Source organism: Myotis daubentonii, chromosome 1, assembly GCF_963259705.1.
Source record: "Myotis daubentonii chromosome 1, mMyoDau2.1, whole genome shotgun sequence".
Classification (NCBI taxonomy): domain Eukaryota; kingdom Metazoa; phylum Chordata; class Mammalia; order Chiroptera; family Vespertilionidae; genus Myotis; species Myotis daubentonii.
The window spans coordinates 21,115,741-21,135,277 of NC_081840.1; the positions used below are offsets into that span (position 1 = coordinate 21,115,741).

The following is a 19,537-nucleotide window of genomic DNA, read 5'->3' on the forward strand; positions in this document are numbered from 1 at the left end:
TGTTTTGCTGCCAATTATGGCATATGCTTATCTTAACTCAAAATAAAGGATCATTAATTTAAATGACCTCACGACAAATTTAAAAATTGTGTTGTTTTTTTTTAATTTTAATTGGTCCCTTTTTTGGTCTCCCATTATCTGCCAGTCTAGTTCACAATTAACCCAACTCTAGTCTAGAAGCCTTCACTAATAAATAATCATGCCACTGCAATTTGATCTACAAATATTATGTTTTTCGGTTTATTCTGTTACATTTTACTTGTAATTCAATTATGGCTTTAGTGTCTTTGATTGGCCTTGCTGCTCCCATATTTTGGAACAAAAGCCTCTGTAATAACAAGGAATTTATTACTGCCACAGCGCCACCTACCGGGGGGCCATTACAGAAGCAAGGTAGTTGTAGCTTAACTTTGACCCCACAGTTTTTAGAGTCCTTCTGAGCTTTGGTTTTATAAAATCCCAATTTCCTTGTCATTTTGAGAAACTATAACTTCTTTTGATAGCTACCGAGTCTCTTGCTGCAGCATGAAATCAGCAAGTTAGAATAAAAAATATGCTCTTACTGTTACCTTAAATTGGCCCTGACTTCACCGACTTTGATTTTCTCTGTCCTATAATTGTAGCAGGGGCTCCAGATTGTGTGGGCAAGGGTTTGGATCTGGCGAAAATAACTTGGGGAGCTTCCAAAGATCCTGAAAAATGTAAAAAAATCCCTATTTAACACTTTACTTGATCTTGGCTGAAAGGATAAGAGGTAAAATCTAAAACTAGGATTTAGAGCATCACCGTTCTCCCAGATGCTGCCATCCCACTTCCTACCAAACACCAAACCCGTGCTCACTTTCTTGCTTCCCAACAGCCTAACAGTGGGTAACCAACCCACATTCTTATCCCTATGGCTCTGGGGAAAGAAGAACTTTTGGGGAGCAATAAAGGGCGTAACACACTAAGGCAGCGGTTCTCAACCTGTGGGTCGCGACCCCTTTGGCGGTCGAACGACCCTTTCACAGGGGTCGCCTAAGACCATCCTGCATATCAGATATTTACATTACGATTCATAGCAGTAGCAACATTACAGTTATGAAGTAGCAATGAAAATAATTTTATGGTTGGGGGTCACCACAACATGAGGAACTGTATTTAAAGGGCCAGAAGGTTGAGAACCACTGCACTAAGGCAAGCATCTCAAGAGCTTTATTTATTTTTATTTTTAATCTATTATACTCCAGAGATCCACCCAGGATATTCAACAACTATAGGATGCATGGTGACAAAAATAAGAATCTGATGGTGAAAATAGCTCATTCCACTGAGAGCTGCCAGGCAAGTAATTTCACTTGGAAGTTAAAGCGATTTCTAGATCTTAAGGGCTTCAGCTCCACTGGGTTTACTTCATAGTAAAATCAGTTTTTTTTATCTTGTCTCACAGAGAGACAGTGAGGTGGGCAGGCAGAACCACACTGATGCGCTGATGCCGCATCCTCATGCAAAGAGCATGAAGTTAGAGTGCATTTTACCAGGACCCGAAACGACAAACATTTAACAAGGACACTGCTTCTCGCTTCTTGTAAATAGAACCCATCATTGGTTTTCAAAAGGTGGTAAGGTTTCTTCTATCAACTACAGACCATTAAGAGCTTAAAACAAAAACCAGAAGAAAGAAGAGGAGGAGGAAAAGGAAGAGGAGGAGGGGGAGGAGGAGGGGAAGGAGGGGGAGAAGGGGGAGTAGGGCGGGTAAAGATTGACTGCAGGACAGGACAGGCGCAGGCAGAAATGAGGGGCAGCACTGAGGGCAGCTGGTATGGCTTCAGACCCCTACAATAATGGTAGCTGACATTATCGAGTCAGCATGAGAGAAATGTGAGTTATCTAATCTGCCTCTCTGCTATTTTAGTTCACCATCGCCACTTCAGAACTCAAGAACACCGTGGTCATAAAAAAGGAAGGCATCGGCTTTGGCTTTGAGCCAAAGGCCTTCACTACAGCTTCCTTCTCAAATTTCCAAATTTGCTGACTCTATACCTTCCCTTCCATGGCCTGAATATACAGAATACATGGACTAAGGTAAGGAAGTTAAAGGAAAACATCATTCATGGGACATTCCAGGCACTCCGTTAGGAGCTTTCACATTCACTACCTCATTTAATGTTCATAATAAAAATGTCACTGTGCCACCATCTGTGCAAAAGGACTCTGAGTTTTTTCAACAGCACTCTGAGATGAACGACTATCTCATTCAGACTGCCTGAGAACAAAGCCACTCAGCTTTACGGCCTGGTTGGCTAGACTTGGAGAAGGGTCAAGGGACCAGGGAACAGACTTTGCTACATTCAGGGACTCATTAATAACCATGTTAACCAACTGAGTTAACTGGATCAGATAGGGGTATAAACCTTCAAAACCAGTTTAGTGATTCCTGGGTAGGCACAGACTTCCCAACTATGAGAGAGATGTGTAAATTTTTTGACTTATTATGGGGCTTGTTCTCCCTTCTTTTAGGTTAAAAGAAAAATGTTTCTAATAGCAACCTAACCTTTTTATAGGTCACCCTTCTGAACCCCTTTTAAATCTACACGATATAGAAAAACATGATTTTAGCTGAAACAATGAAGTGCCAGGTAGTTATTTACTAGCTGTATAAATAACTCTAATAGGATTAGTTACTACTGTTATACTAAGGTAAAATGTTTATTGGGAAGTATGGAAAATGTCTGAGCCTATTACATCAGGTACAGCAGTGTTTTCTTAAGGACCAGGACCATCAGAAAAGCCATAGAACAGAAACAAGTTCAAGGGACTGTAGAGACCATGAGTTACCTGGTGACAAGAGCAGTAAATAGGCTACCTAAACAAGGTGAGCAGAATATGTGCTTATCTGACGTAGAAGGGGAAGAAAGGTAGCTATTAGAATCCAGGGAGAAGCGTAAGTTCTCTTTGCTCTGTGGTTTTATGCTGATGTCAAATTCAGTATGAAGGCTATAAAATCTTCGAAGTAACTTCAACAGTCAGTAAATATTAACTCATGATCAAGATGCTGAAAGTTTGACCCATCTGGCCCCTCAAATTTCCACCTTCCTCAGGCAGAGTGCATGCAAAGAGTTCAGTTCAGTACTTAACTTATCAATTAGACTTGCAGATGAAATAGGCCAGGTTCTTGGATCTCTTAGGTTTGTGAACCTCTCTAGTTTCAGATTTGAAGAGCTACCGGGGCTCTAACCGCTGTACTAACAAGTACCCTTCCAACTAGACCATGATTCTTTGAGCCACCCACTCTCAGTCCCTAATAATTCCAGGCAGAAATTTTATTTTCTTAAAAATAATTACCATGTTCTAATAATTCCTTTCCCCCCACGAGGGTAGGGCAAGTTGACGCACATCAACTATTCCTTGAATTCAGGTTCTAAGATTTTAAGTGCAGAATAAAATCTTTATACTTTTATATTATTACCTTACCTGGGTATAGTTTCAGAATCTTTATATATCTCCTCATTTAATCCTCATAGTAACTCTATGGGATATATGTCATTATCCCCATGATACAGTCAAAGAAACCTGGCTTCTCAGAGATCCTGTAATCATTTTAAGGTGCGTTATGTCAAACCCCCGCCCCCCTCCCCGCACACACACACATTCCTTGATGGCTCCCGACTACTCTTAAGACCAAGCTCCCTGCATGGCTCATAAACTGCCCCTGCCACCTGCCTCTTCTCTTGCCACTCCCTGCTCATGCCCCAGTCCCAGCCACATGATGGCTTCCAGAACACAGCTTTGCCCTCTTCCTAGACCTCCTTCCACTCCACGCCTCCCCTCTCCTGGCTGACCTGTTCGTATTCAAACCTTAGCTTTGGATGTTTCTTCCTCTCAGAAGCCCTCTCTCTAAGAGCTTGGGCCAGGTTGCTTGGGTTTAAATACAGCCCACCATTTACTAGCTGTGAACTTTTAGACACGTTTCATCATCTGCCTGGGCCAGTTCCTCTATTATATGCCTGTCTGTGAACAAATGAGTTTTACATACAAAGCGATCAGAACTGTGCCTGGCACACAGCAAATGCTCAGCCAGTGCTGTCTATATGATTCCACTCGTCCCCGTCCCTGGCTTGTATGGTCCTGCAGCATGCTCCATGCTGACTGTTCTCTCGCCCTGAGTCTGTGAGGTCCCCCACAGCAGGGACTCAGTGCCCATCTATGTACCTCAGCACCCAGAATGTTAACTTTTCCCACAGGAGGTGACCAATAAGAAATATGTGAATTGAAGTCAAGTGATTTTTCTTCCACTTTCCTGGCTACTTGTGCTTTTTTATGAATTATTACTCATAGAAACTCTCCGTGGACCAAGGCTGCCTAACTTCTATGTAGGTTCCCGCACTGAGAGGCTTTGGGCCCTCAGCACCCACCTGGCAAGAGACCATGACATCAGCATGACAGGCCTCAGATCAAAGCCCAGAGCTCTAGCTCTGCATCCGAGCACAACCTGTTCCCGGCCCCTCAACTTCCTGAGCCTCCGTTTCCTCATCTGGGGCAAGGGAACAGGAAGATCTAACTTACAGGGCTGTCGTGAAGACTATGAGAGATACTACACGTGGAAATACGAGGTAACAGTGAAAACAGTCAAATATAGGCATTTTTTTTTAACTAAATACAGCAAATCTGATAGGATCCTACCGAACTGGGAAATTTCAACTATCCCAACTATCCAAAAAACCATTCAATCCCAAAGTGTCAATATCATTTTAAAGAGGAATGTATCAAAAATGCCATTTGCCAGTGCATGGAAAGCCTGAAAGCCCACGGGAGCTCTCTTCGAAGGCAGCAGAGGGAGGGTGCTGATCCCAGTATCCTCCCTCGCGGGTGGGACGGCTGCTGAGCCGACTAACCTGAGGAGCTGGCGATGGGTACGACTGCAGCAGAGTTAAGGCTGCTCTGGACTCCGTTCGGCTGCCCTTCCGTGGTGGACCCTCTGAAACACAAGCAGTTGGTTAGACATGTAGACAGAAAGGCAAGGTCAAGTACAGGCCCTCCAATGGCTTGCTTCTTGCTCCTGGTGCTCCCTCTCATGTGGCTCATTCTCTTGCTTTATTTCAAGACCTTGTTGAAATGTCCTCTTACCAGAGAGGGCTTCTATGCCCAACCTATCCTCTCCTTCTGAAATATTACATATTTTAAAGTGATTGTCCATCTCTCTCCACGGAATGCAACTTCAAGAAAGCACAGGCTTTCATTGCTGCTGTGTCTCCAGTGCTTAGAACAGTGCCTGGCAGCTAATAAGCAATCAATAAGCATCTCTTTATTGAGTGGACAAATTAAGTTCCTGGTACTAACTTGAATAAAACATAAACAAAAAGACGTTAAAAAAAAAAAAGCAATTTTCATTAGAGCAGTGGTTCTCAACTGGAGGAGCGAGGGGGGACAGATTTTGCTGTTGCACACCACCGCTGCGTAAGGGACATCTGGCAATGCTGAAACATTTGTGGCTGTCACAACTGTGGGGCCTATTGGCATCTAATGGGCAGAGGCCAGGAACGGTATAGACATCTCCTAAGGGCACTGGAGAGCGCCCTCAGACCAAGCATTATCTAGCCCAAGATGCCAATGGCGTTGAGGTTGAGAAGCCATTACACAGAGGCACCTCCCCTTGTGCCAACTTTAACAAGAGATGGGATAGAGCAGCGGTTCTCAACCTGTGGGTCACGACCCCTTTGGCGGTCGAACGACCCTTTCACAAGGGTCGCCTAAGACCATCCTGCATATCAGATATTTACATTATGATTCATAACAGTAGCAACATTACAGTTATGAAGTAGCAACAAAAATAATTTTCAGGTTGGGTCACAACATGAGGAACTGTATTTAAAGGGCCAGAAGGTTGAGAACCACTGGGATAGAGTATATTGGGTTCCCCAGCCATGTCTGAGAAAGTCTATGACCAGCTTGATGCCCTACAGACCATTTCAGGTCTCCCTGTAGTCCTTTTTTTGGGGGGGAAAGGAGGAGAGGTGTTTACAAAAATTATAATTATGAAATTGTATAACTGGTTGCGTAATATCTGTTATCCTTGCTAGATTATTTGTAAATTCCATACAGAGATTGGAATTGCCTCAGTCTTATACAAAATTGTACCCATAGTGCATTTTGCACACCTTAAGTATTTAATAAATTTTTTTTGAAATAATCTGACCCAATGTCCCATAAATACACTTACTGTTGGGTCCATCAACCTTGGTTTTAGTTGATGTGTAAAAAGTTTGATGGGAGATTAAAGTTTCCATAGGCCCGGTTCTTTATTCGTTCCGCAGAATCCAATCCCACCCTAGTGCCCCCTCCCAGCACTGCTTTTCCATCCATCCATTCACACACACAAACTATTTATTAAGCATTCCCTGTGCTCGGTACTAGTGAGGAGGCAGGCACCATGTGAACACGTAAGTTATAAACTGTGTGATAAATGTTAAGGAAAAGAGTACAAGACGCTAAAGATAATGAAATGGAGAACCCATTTAGATGGCAAAGGGAGTGGTCAGGGATGGTCGTTTTGCTGCCTCGCCCACCGCTGCAGAAGGGAAACCTGGCGAAGTTGAGGAAGTCATATTTCAGCAGAGTCATGAAGTCATGAGAAGCATGACCCCGGGGCAGAGAGGGGCTGATGATGTCCGAGGAGCCTTCAAAGACCAGCAAGGTCAAGGGAAAGTCAGGCAGTGTTTGACAAACTTGTCCATCGTACAGCGTCCAGGGCCTTCGGCTGGAGCTGCTGATTCAGTGAGCTCAGACGCAGCCTGAGAACGCGGACTCTTTACAGCTCCCAGGGAAGTCAGGGAAACGCTGGCTAGTGGGTAGAGGAAGGTGGGATGCGTGCCACTTGGAGAGTCCGGCAGAGGCTCAGGTGCCCAGGCGGTCCCTACACTGCTGGTGGAGACAGGTCCCTCGAGAACACACCCCAATCCTGATGCAAGGATCACGCTGCCTTACATTCCACCCCACCCCACCCCCACACCACGAAGATGTGGTCTGGTCCCCACCCGCTCTTACCCACCTGCCTTTTGAGGATGCCACAGAGCCCAAGAGGAGAGAACCGAGTGCAGGGCTCGTCCCTTTCCCACAAGCTGCGCCCCTGCTTACCTGCATGGGAATGCCGATGCGTTTTATTTCAGCTCCTTACAGACCCCCCACAACCACCCAGAGCATCCACAGGCTGGTATTTGCTCTTCCAGGCCCAAGCGAAAAGGGAAATGTTCTGCGGGGCCTAGATGAGCTCTTTCTTTTAGAGAAGTTAAAAGCCTTTAGGGTCATTCACCTGTGTGAGCAGCAGCTGAGTAAAAAAAAAAAAAGCCCGGGACTGGTCTCAGTTTCACAGGGACACCCCGAGTGTCAGCTGTAAAAGGGAAGCAAGCCGGCCAACATCTGGGGGTCAGGAGAAGAAATAAAGGCCACACAGGAGGTTCGGAGGTTCGACCTAGAGAGTTCAGGGTCCCCAAACTCTCTCATCTTCTCCCTCTGCCCGCTAGAACGGCCATCCTACCCTGCACCCTCACAAGCTTTCTCCTGTTTCTCACGCAGTCTCCTGACCCCATGCCCCCTCTGTACCCAGTTCCATCTCCCTCCACCCCCCGCCCTCTGTCAACTCCCATCACAGGCCTCGCGTCACCACTGATTCATGTGAACAACATTTCTAGGGACTCTACTGTCGCTAGCGTAAGTCCCCCTTCCACAGCCACCCAAGGGGAAATTCTGAGTGAACTTTTCCATGAAAACATTGGTACACAAAATGGTTTGGGTCTGTTTTTACTACTCTAGGCACATTATGGGTAAATATGCTTTTGTTGTGATGATGTCATTTCCTTAGGAAAAGACATTTCAACTTCTGAACAGCCCATTTGTAAACGAGAACCTGAAATACACTTTGTCTAGACCAGTGGTTCTCAACCTTCCTAATGCCGCAACCCTTTAACACAGTTCCTCATGTTGTGGTGACCCCCAGCCATAAAATTATTTTCGTTGCTACTTCATAACTGTAATTTTGCTACTGTTATGAATCGTAATGTAAATATCTGATATGCAGGATGTATTTTCATTGTTACAAATTGAACATAATTAAAGCATAGTGGTTAATCACAAAAACAATATGTAATTATATATTCAATATGTGTTTTCCGATGGTCTTAGGCGACCCCTGTGAAAGGGTCGTTCGACCCCCAAAGGGGTCGCGACCCACAGGTTGAGAACCGCTGGTCTGGAGCCTGCAGTGAATTTGCACTTGCTGATCTGCTCCTGCACCGGCTCTTGTCTGCTCTCCTGGGAATACCTGTGTTTTAGGAGATACACAGAAAGGTGTGTGTGCGCTTCCTAAGTTGCCGCTAGGTCAGTTACTGTGTTTTAACATCAGGATAAAAGGGCCTCCCTCATAGGGTTGTTGCAGATTAAATGAGATGGTGGATGAAAAACACATGTTAGCACAGTGTCCGATATTATATTAAGGGCTAAATAAACATAATTTGTAATTCTTACTTAGGAATATTGACAATCTTTGTATTCCCTATAAGTTTACTACACACAGAAATATTAAATTGGATGACTCACTGACTCCAACTCAGTTTGGACTATTAGTGCTAAACTGTAGAAGAATGACTGCAAGACATTCAAATCTGAACGTTAACAGCAATTTGCTATTAAAATCAAAAGGTAATTAAATGGCAGCCTACAAGACAGAAATCTCAGTCAAAATTATTCTAAAAATCCTCTAGGAAAAAAGGTCTCATTTGAGATTCAGAAACCAGCTTTTAATAAATTTAACACACATTTTTCCTTCCGGTATCAGAATGAATCACTATTTTTTTTTCCAATTGTGCAACAAATGAGGCTTGTAGCAAGGGGCCATGCTGTGTAAAATGCATCTGTGATCAGGAGAATAACACACATACAGGGCCGCTCTTCCTGTGAGAGGCTCATGGGAAATGAGACTGATTGGAGGAACAACGCATCTCCTGTCTTCTCCCGAGTGCAACATCCAATGGAATCAGCCCCTTTATTGAAACTGTACTTTCTCTTTCTCTCTGAATAGCTGAATGTGCAAAGTTAAATGTGTGCTTGATGCAGCTCGTGACCTGCTGTTTTCTGATCACAGTTCATATGGAATAGGGAGAGGTGGCTAATGTTGGACTCGGAACCACCGGAGTTGTGAAAGCATCAGAATTTTACAGTGAGAACTACTGAAAAGGTGGGACGAGAAGGGTGCCGTTAACTGTACATCACACAAAGCCTGTCTGCGAGCATGCGGTGTGACCGTCTGGTCCTGTCAGTGCTCCTCCATTGCTCTTCTTGGAGAAGGTGCAAGTTCTAGCAGATACACAGTGTCCGATGTGGTCCAAGGCGAGAGTTCGAGGCTCAGGACAATCTCAACGGTGGTCATGGGCTCAGAGAAGGGTCTGGACTGTTTGTTTAGAATTGTCAAAAGCTGCTGAAGGGCAGGCTTCCTGATTAGCGGAGCCACTTAAAAACTGAGGAAAGAAATGTGGCCATGCATGGTAGCAACAAAGAATTAGAGGAATTCCATGAGCAGTGACAGCTCTTCTTCTTGGGACATGTTCAGAGCCAGCACCTGAAGAGCTTCCTTGAGTATTAAATGTACACGTCTGAACCCAGACTCCCATTCTCTCGCTCCATTCCTATCTACCCCTCTGCTCTTCCATTCTCCCGAGCCTGGCACGGGCACTCCTCCTCCGCGGAAGGCGGAGCAGCCTTCGGGGCCTTTCAAAGACGTTGTCCAATAAAGTATTACAAATAATCTCTCTATAAGCCGAACGGTGCCTGCATCTATCATTTTGAAAGATTGTTTTGAGTGCAAGTCTCTACTTAGGGAATACAAGTTGATCAAATGGCTGGCTAGGAATTCCACTGGCATCCAGACCAGACCACACCGTACAGTGGCCTACATGACAGCCCATCACCAGTCTAGGTGGGTTATAATGAGCAAAATCCCATTATCCCTTTTGCTGGTAAGGCTTCTGACAGGCTTTTTTGTGAACCTTTAGCTCCTTTATTTGTGGTTTCCTCTGTTCTTTCTCCCCCCCCCCCCATTATTTTGATCAGTGGAAACTTTTCTGAAAGTGATATCCTTTCTTTGAGACCTGTTTTGTTCATTACTTCACAAGGGTGACTGTGGTTTGGTGCTATATTGCTTCTCTCTGGGTTCTTTTCAAGGCTTTCCATGTCTCTGACACAGGAGTTCTAGCTTTCTGTTTCAATGGTTTAGTGAACGTTTATCTTGGATTCATGCCACCACATCAAGGATGACCTTTCTGAAGAAGGAAGGACCCACAAAAGGAAAATACCCAAGGTTTTACAGGAAGAGTAGAGCTAGCCATGCTGACCTCGCCAGGCCTGTGGCAAACAGACATAGTGGCATCTGTGAAGGTCCTGAAAAGAACCACCCATTTTTATGAAATACCTGTGACAACCAACCTCTTCCAATTCCCAAAGGAGAGAAGAAACCTCAAGGCACCAGTTAAAGAACTGAATTCCACAGAAAGAACACGGACTTTCCTCACAGATGAAGTATTTTACAGCTTTCCTTGCAACACACCTACGCGCACACAGACGTATGTGTACCTCCTCCTTTATCTATCAGTCCAGGGATTACATATACAGGGTGTCCCAAAAAATGTATACACACTTTAACAGCTGATAACTCACTTTTCACTTCTTTTCAGGTTTTTAATACTTTCAACAACAACTTAGCTGTGTACACTACTTCCCCCATAAATATATTTTTTTAAATTAATTTCAGAGAGGAAGGGAGAGGGAGAGATAGAAACATCAATGAGAGAGAAACATTGATGGCTGCCTCCTGCACGCCCCCTATTGGGGATTAAGCCTGCATCTGAGCATGTGCCCTGACCGGGACTCTAACCGTGACCTCCTGGTACATAGGTCGATGCTCAACTACTGAGCCACACAGGCTGGGCTCCTTTTCAGGTTTAACTGATTTAAAATAATGGGTGAAGCCAGACTAAGCTTTGAACAACAACAAAAAATTATCCTAAAGTGCCACTAGACTTTTACTTATGGGGAATACATGAAAGATAAAGTTTATGGTGCAGACCAGCAACAGCTACAAATTGAGGGCACACAAATACCGAACAAAATGATATCTGATGTTTGCAATTTCATTGCTTCACATTATCACAGTGCCTAGACCAGAATGTTTGAGAAGCATTGACCAAAAAAGTTATTCATTTCTGTAGACCCTTTTACATTTTAAAAATGAACTGTTTGTTAATAAAGACTGACTTTATAATCATTCAAAGTGAGTACACATTTTTTTGGGATACCCTGTACATTCTACAAATAGAACCTAATACGCTAATCCTTAGCAATAACAATTAGAACATTAATTTCGATGTGGTTCCAAAACCAATTCAAGAAATACTTAGTGAAGTCAACTTTTATGGAGTAGTGATGCATAGGATTCCATCTTATAAATACACTACACTTCACGTAATTGGCTATATTTGTCATTATATTCCTTTTAATTCCTAAAATTACTTATATGGGCCTTTTCTCTTTTTTTTAATCAATCTTTCCAGAGGTGATCCTCTCTATTGTAATGTTGATTTCATTCATTCCTTCACCACGTATTTAATGAACACCTACTATGTGCCAGACACTGTATGAGGCACCGTTCTCTCATGTACTCCCATGCACGGGCTGTTCTTGGCAATGTCTGTATTTTTATTTCATTTTGATTAATTTACTGTTGTTCCTTTTATTTAACTTTTCAAGTTAAACGATTAACTCATTTTCAATCCTTCTTGTCTTTTTCATAAACACATTTAAAGTTACAAGTTTACTTCTGAGTGTAGTTTTGGCTAGCCCACAAATTTATGTAATACATTCATAGCCGTTCAGTTCTCAATGTTTTATGATTTTCATTATGAGTACCTCTTAAACATGAGTATTATGTTCTCTATTTTTTAAAATTTCCAAACTTAAAAAAAAGATTTTAAAATTATTTCTAATTTAAATGCATTTATTGTAGTTGAAAAGTGTGAAATATTTGATACTGAATTTTTAAGTGTGGGGAGCCTTCATTTGTGATATATATAGTATGTGCTGAATTTTTGTTAATGCTCCACATATACCTGAAAAGAAAGTATAATCTCCCTTCTGGTTGCAGGAGTCCATGAATAGCTACTAATGTTTTTCAGATTGAGTTGTGACTCATAAGGGCATTGTACTAGTAAAATTTAGGGGACACAATCAGCATTTTAAAAAAAACAACAGGGAATCCTTGAACTTTCTGCTTCATATACATATAGATATTTTTACTGGGTTGCATGTTAAATGTATTTTTAAAATCACAAGTGGTGGTCAAAAAAGATTAAAAGCCACTTATTAAAGCAAACTCTTACTTCTGCATTTCAAATATTAAAAGTCCTCAGAAATTTGTTTTCGAATTACTAACTCTGATACATTTAAATAAATCTTCCAGTATAATGATACTTTGCCAGTTTTTCTTATAATTCTGTCAGCTTCTAATTCATATATTTTGAATTTACAATATTAAGTGCATACAAGTGCTTTTCTTTATTTCTATTAATACTGTTGGCTTAATTCTATTTTTAATCTATTGCTATACTAATTTTCCTTCTAATTATTATTGCATGGTTTATCTTTTTCCAATCCTTTGCCATTCTGTGAGATTCTACTTTAGGTATGTCTCTTTTAAGCAGCCTATAATGGAACTTTTTAAAAAACGCAGTTTGATAATGTATTTTTCAATAGACGAGTGTAATCTGTTATTTTTATTATCTTAGTTTTTGTTTTCCATTATCATTCTCCCACCCGCACCTTCCTGCCTTCCACTGGATTCATAAAATTTTTACATTCCCTCCTCTCCCCCTCTATTGGTTTGAAAGCTACAGAGCTAAATATAACAATTATTTAGTTCTTGTTTTCCTAAGAAAGTGTCTCTGTCTTGCCCTTAAACTTGACACAGACCTGTAATACCTTCACTATGACTACTCTTGTCCTTGAACGTGTTTTATTTTTTTTAAAGCAGACCAACAATTATTTTTATAGTCACTAATACTCACTGACATCCTATAAAATGGTTGTACTTCACTGTTTCATGTTACCCGGTACTTGTGTTCCCTTTTATCCTACAGTCTTCGCCAATTCTTTCAACTGAAGGCCATGGCTCCTCTTGGACTTTAAATTGTTTTTATTTTGCCTTCTCTCTGGAATGACAGTTTAGCTATGCATAAAATTCTAGACTGAAAGTTGTCACTTGAACACTTTAAAGTTGTCACTTTAACACTTTAGCTCTTGTTTTCTGCTGCCTATTGTTGCTGGAGAGAAGCATGCTGCTATTCTGTGTTCCTATGGAGTTCAAGTGAATTTTCTCTCAGGTATACTAAGACTTCCCTTTGTGTTTAATGTTCTGCTGTTTCACTATGATGTGTCCAGAGGTGCATTTATTTTGGTACATGAAATATATTTTTTAGCTGAGGACTCATCTTTAATTCCAGAAAATTCTCTTAATGTTTTTTGAAGTATTGCTTGTCCACCTGTCGCTCAGACCTCTCTACTGATACTCCTATCAGAGTCAAATGTCATGTCCCGCAAGACACTCCGATTAGATACATAATCTAACATGTACGACCATTTAAAAATATTAATTTCATCTGTAAGGAATTTATGTTCTAGTTGTTGATTCTGTTGGCAACCTTTCTTAGTATTAGATTATTCATGTGTTTTGGAATTTTGGTTTGCAGGCTCATTTGGAATAGGAATCACTTCCCCTTGCTGCTCTACTTATCTCGTGCAATCTGAAGATTTTATAGTTGCCTCCACCCAGCCCCCCTGGCCCCAGACCAGATTTATGATGGTATTTTGGTGCCTTGGCCTCAGTGATTTTTAGAAGCCCAGGTGAGTTCTGAGACATGGACAGTTACAAGGGCATGCCATTATCTTCCTGACTGTGTAGGCCCACAGTCTCGTCTAGAGGTCCACGCCAGCTTTACCAGTCTCCCACTGGGAGAGCCCACTGCATTCTTAAGCTCAGGTGTTGTGTGTTTTTAGTGTGTGGGGGGATTTTTTTCCTTGGTACTGTTGACATGTTTGGAATGAGCAATTCTTTGTTTGAGGGGAGCTGTCCTGTGCTTTACAGGATGTTTAGCAGTGTCCTAAACTCTACTCATTAGATGCCAATAGCACCCCCCCCTCCCCAGCCGCCCTGTTTTGAAAACCAAAAATGACTCCAGAGATTGCTAACATCATCTCCAGTTGAAAACCACTGTTTTCTTTTCAGTTAACGAGCCTGGTTTTAGTCTCTCCTCTTGGGTAGGGCACTTTCCGGCCCAATATGCCACAGGAGCTGAACTCCAGGCTGCCACGGCCTACGTCCAAAGCAGAGTTCAGAAAGTTTGCTGCTGCAGCCTCCTTCACTGATTCTTTTATTTCTGTACATTTTGGGGTCAAAGGAGATGTTTCCCTTGTTTTGAAGCTCAGCTCTGTCCTTTTGGTTTTCTTCTTTAAGCTTTTATCTCTCATTGCTATGTGTTTGAAGCAGAGGGAGAATATTAAGTGTGAACTTATGGAGCCAACTTGACTGGAAGTCAGTAGGTCCAAATCTAATCTTTTGTTTTGTTTGAAACTAAGCCTTTGCCTTCAATAGTCATCAGTTATTAGTGTTCAGGAAATCAGAATGTGTTTGAATTTCCATAGCCTTGCTAGCTAGAGCCAAATCACACTTACGAATATCTTACTAACAACAAAATGTGACTTATTTTAATAGGGAACAACAGCAGCAGTAGAAATTACAACTACACCAATCAGCATGCATGGACACTTCATATATGCCAGGAAAATACATTATCCCATTTAATCTTAAGAACAACTCCAAGACGTAGGTAATCTCTTACAGATAACGGAACAGAAGCTTAGAGGTATCCCTAAATAATGGTCAATTACGTGAAGGAACCAGGATTCAAATCTAACCGGAAACCTTGGGCTGCTAGCAGCTGTGCTCTGCCGCCTCTCATACACTCTACACCAGGGGTCCTCAAACTACGGCCCGCGGGCCATATGCAAATACAAATATTGTATTTGTTCCCGTTTTGTTTTTTTACTTCAAAATAAGATATGTGCAGTGTGCATAGGAATTTGTTCATAGTTTTTTTATTTTAAACTATAGTCCGGCCCTCCAACGGTCTGAGGGACAGTGAACTGGCCCCCTGTTTAAAAAGTTTGAGAACCCCTGTTCTACATGGTATAAGTGATCAATGGTAATTGCTAGTTAGTGATCTCTGATGCACACACCTTGATGCAAAAAACTGTCACCACCACCAGCACCATTTCCTGAGAACTCATCATGCAAACAAGCTCTCTCAAGAGCTGGGGCCTGAACTTATCTCTTCTTTCTCAAAAACAAACTTCAAGAAAGCAGGGCTCATTTCTGTTTTGTTCACTGGTGTTATCGCCAATATCCAGAGCAATGCACAGCATAATGGACATTTAATATAGATGTGATAAAACAGTGAAGACAAGATATATGTCCCTAAGAGATTTATGGGAAACAGAACACATATAAAGAGAAAAGATAAGCAATAAACTAAAACCTGATCTTGAATAAGAGGCAGGACTTAGATTTAAGAGGCTTACGAGCATTCTATAGAGGGGATGGACATGAGCATGTGGGAACAATAGTGGAGCAGGCTGTGCAAGGGGGTAGTGTAACATAGGAAAGCCAGAGACACGATAGAGGACACACTGCAGAAGGCTTTGATGTCAGAGCAGGGGCCCAACCTGATCTTGCAGACACTTGAAAGCCTCCAAAGATTTCAGAAAAATGGTTCAAAAAACTATTTGAGATGATATATATTTTGTATCCCCATCTAAGGATATATTTATTAATTTTAGAAAGGTGGGGGGGGGAGAGAGAAAAAGACACACACACACACACACACACACACACACACACACACGATGTGAGAGAGAAACATTGACTGGTTGCCTCTTGTACTCGCCCTGACCAGGGATCAAACCTGTAACTTTTTTTTTGGTGTATGGGATGATGCTCCAACCCACTGAACAACCAGGCCAGGGCTGGAAGTATTTTAAAATTGCTTCCTAGGCTTGCTTGTGTACCCTATTTCTTTTTATTTTACAATATATATGTTTTATTGATTTCAGAGAGGAAGGGAGAGGGAAAGAAATAGAAACATCAACGATGAGGGAGAATCATTAATTGGCTGCCTCCTGCACGCCCACTACTGGGGATTGAGCCTGCAACCTGGCATGTGCCCTGACCGGGAATTGAACATGACCTTCTGGTTGATGCTCAAGCATTGAGCCATGCCAGCTGAGCTACACTATTTCTTTAAGAACCAATTTGAATAGTTTAAAAACTTTTGCCTTGTTCTACTTGGTGTTCTTTTTATTTAACTGGTAGTTGTTGTTTTCAAAATGACACCTTTCATCCAGTTTTTAAAATTTAGTAGCATACAGTTGTGCATAGTGTCCTTGTAATTTTTCCATCTCCCCTATGTCTACTTTTGAAACCTCTTATTTTAATTCTCTTGTTTTTCTGGCAGAGCTATGTTTATTTTCTCCTTCTCTGGCCACAAACTAAATACGTAGTGTTTCGAACTTAACTACTTTTATTGCTTACTTTTCACTTTATATTGTTTTTCTTCTTGATTTCCTTTGATCTGTTTTTCTTAGCTTTTTCTTATTGACCCTTTTCTATGTTCAAGAGATGAGAGCTTAGTTCAGGTATGACTAATAGTTTATGTGCATCTTCACCAGTTCAGTGTCTGGCCTGGCTGTGGTAGACACTGCTAATCTATCAGAGCACTCTGCATTGCAACATTGGAGCAGTCCTCGGAATTATCTTCCACCGGACACTCTGGGAAAGCACAGGGGCCAGTGGATCAGTTGAAGCCAATCTGCCATTTGTATCTTGGTTAATTTTTTTTCAATATTTCTGTTTTAACAACAAAAATAACTAAGATTATGAATTTTCCTTTTAGTATATATTTAACTACACTTCAAATATAAGTTTTGATATGTACAATTCAGCCCTAGCTGGTTTGGTTCAGTGGATAGAGCTCTGGCCTGCAGACTGAAGGGTCCCAGGTTTGATTCTGGTCAAAGGCACATACCTCAGTTATAGGCTCAATTCCCAGCCCTGGTTGGGGCACGTGTAGGAGGCAACCAATCAATGTATCTCTCTCACAGCAATGTCTCTCCCCTCCCTTCCACTCTCTCTCCCTCTCTCTAAAAAAACACAAAACAATATTAACAACAGCAACAAATTAAAAAACACACAGATTTTAAGTTAAGTTCTACATATATGAACCACCAAAGGAAGACCCATCATTCTATGGCTCTCATGCACTTCTTCTCCCCACTGGACCATACACATCCCAATGTAACTTTTGGTTATAGTACCCAGTTCTCTGAATGATGTCATTGTCTATGTCCAAAATAAGCCTTGCAATCTCCAAATGCCACCACGATCAAGGTCCAAAGGCAGATGACTGGCAGAGGAAAGAGAGTCCAGGTGGCAGACTCCTTGACTGGCCCTTACCACCTCTTGCCACCTCCAGGCCCCAACACTTAGAGTGAGAGGGTACTCGAGGTCTCCCACTGACTTCCAAGACTGCATTCTTATAGAAAGGCAGCCGATAAAACCCGCCATGTCGTTCTTCAATCTAATCCTTCCACATCTAACAGGAATCACCCAAAAACCTCAGCATAAGTGAGATACCAATTCTTCCTCCTGTTGAGTATTTTACTGGTCATTTAAGTGGGAAAACTGGTGTGAAAGGGGAGGAGTGTAAGTTCTTAAGTACTTACATTGCACTTTCTCAAAGGCAGTATAGTATTGTGGATGACTGACCTGCCATTTACTGTATAAAGTGAATTTGAATAGATTGGTGGGGCCTTTGAAATCAGTAGTCTACTGGGAAGAGTCTGGGGTTAACACAGATATGGATTTCAATTCTGGCTCTGCCGCAGACCACCTGTGTCCCCTGCTACACTCACAGCCTCATACTGTGCCTCTATTCCTTTATATTCCAGCACTAAAAGTCGATGATTATTGTGATAGCAAGATTTATGATAATAAATATACATCCTGTTTCTGGCTTATAGCTTCCCAAAACCTTGTTATTCCCTAAGTGCTGAGAGTGATAAAGGTGTCTTCTGCTACGTTCATGAGGGAGCTTTCGGAAGCACCTAAAAATGGGGGCTGGTTTTCAGGAGAATCAACCATGTGATTAGAAGGTTGGAACTTCCAGTTGAATCAATCACCAATTGGCCAATGATTAATCAATCATGCCTATGTAATTAAAGCCTCCATAAAAACCCAACAGGATGAGGTTTGGAGAGCTCCCGGGTTGGTGATGCGGGAAGACACATGGCAGCTCTGCACCCCTTGTCCTATGCATATCTTCCATCTGGCTTTCCCGAATCACACCCTTTTATCATAAACTGGTCATCTGGTAAGTAACCTGTTTCTCTGAGTTATGTAAGTCATTTTAGCAAATTAGTCGGAACCCAAGCAGCAGGTTTTGGGAACCTCAGATTTATAGCCAGGAGGTCAGAAGTACAGGTAGCATCCGGACTTGCACTGACATCCTGAGTTGGAAGGGTCGCTGGAATGACCGATCACAGCCCTAACCTAGAGCTGCTTGGTCAGAAGCACAGGTTGAAAGTTTGGGTTTGTGGCTGGCATCTGAAGTGTGTGTATGTGTATGTGTGTGTGTGTGTGTGTGTGTGTGTGTGTGTGCGCACTGTGCACAGTCTTATAGGACTGATTCCAAACGAATGGAATCAGGGTGACCTCAGTGGAATCTGCTTGAGTGAGGGTTTCTCAAACCTGTGCAAAGTAATTGTGGAATCTGCTTTGAACTCGAGCCCTGACCAGATAGCACAAAGTTCAACCTGTGGAATCTGCTGCGATCTCCAGGCAGGTAGAGCTAGAATTGAGTTGGATTCCTGGACACCCTGTTGGTATCTGAGAACTGCTTGTAGATGTGAGGGGAAACCCTCCCCTTTCCTCTGCCCACGTTGGAATTGGCTCCAGGAATCCTTTTTAGTTATATTTTTTGTAAATGTATAATTTAGACAATCCTATATTTAAGGATGGGTATGCCACAGATTCAATCATATTTCTTGAAATTACAAATAATGAAAGGCTGAAAGACTGACAGAAGATGGTTAACCTACAATATGACATCTACGCTCACATCAAGTACCTACTCCTGGACCGTTTCAACTCCTGATCACTTTGCCTCATTCTAAACCAATCCTAAGTTAAAAAGAAATTGCTTTTAAAAAGCCCTAGCCAGTCTGGCTCAGTGGATGGAGCATCGGCCTGTGGACTGAAAGGTCCCAGGTTCGATTCCGGTCAAGGGCATGTACCTGGGTTGCGGGCACATCTGCAGTAGGAGGTGTGCAGGAGGCAGCTGATCGATGTTTCTGTCATCGATGTTTCTAACTCTCTATCCCTCTCCCTTCCTCTCTGTAAAAAATCAAT

General features: G+C 42.2%; 1 protein-coding gene across 22 annotated transcripts in view; it reads right to left on the minus strand.

The window, feature by feature from the left end:
- TTLL5 (tubulin tyrosine ligase like 5) overlaps positions 1-19,537 on the minus strand; it is a 264,490-nt gene that overhangs the window by 32,557 nt on the left and 212,396 nt on the right. For 19 of the 22 annotated variants that reach the window (XM_059689876.1, XM_059689822.1, XM_059689866.1 and 16 more), the window contains 2 exons: positions 4,875-4,957; positions 570-692 (listed from right to left, as the gene is read on the minus strand). The exons of 1 other annotated variant lie outside the window; for it this stretch is intronic. In XM_059689876.1, coding sequence (XP_059545859.1) covers positions 571-692; positions 4,875-4,957 — 205 coding nt within the window. In that variant the 3' untranslated portion in view covers position 570. Of the gene's footprint in view, positions 1-569; positions 693-4,874; positions 4,958-19,537 lie in introns of those variants that run through there. 2 more of the 22 variants (XM_059689907.1, XM_059689857.1) reach the window with 1 other exon arrangement.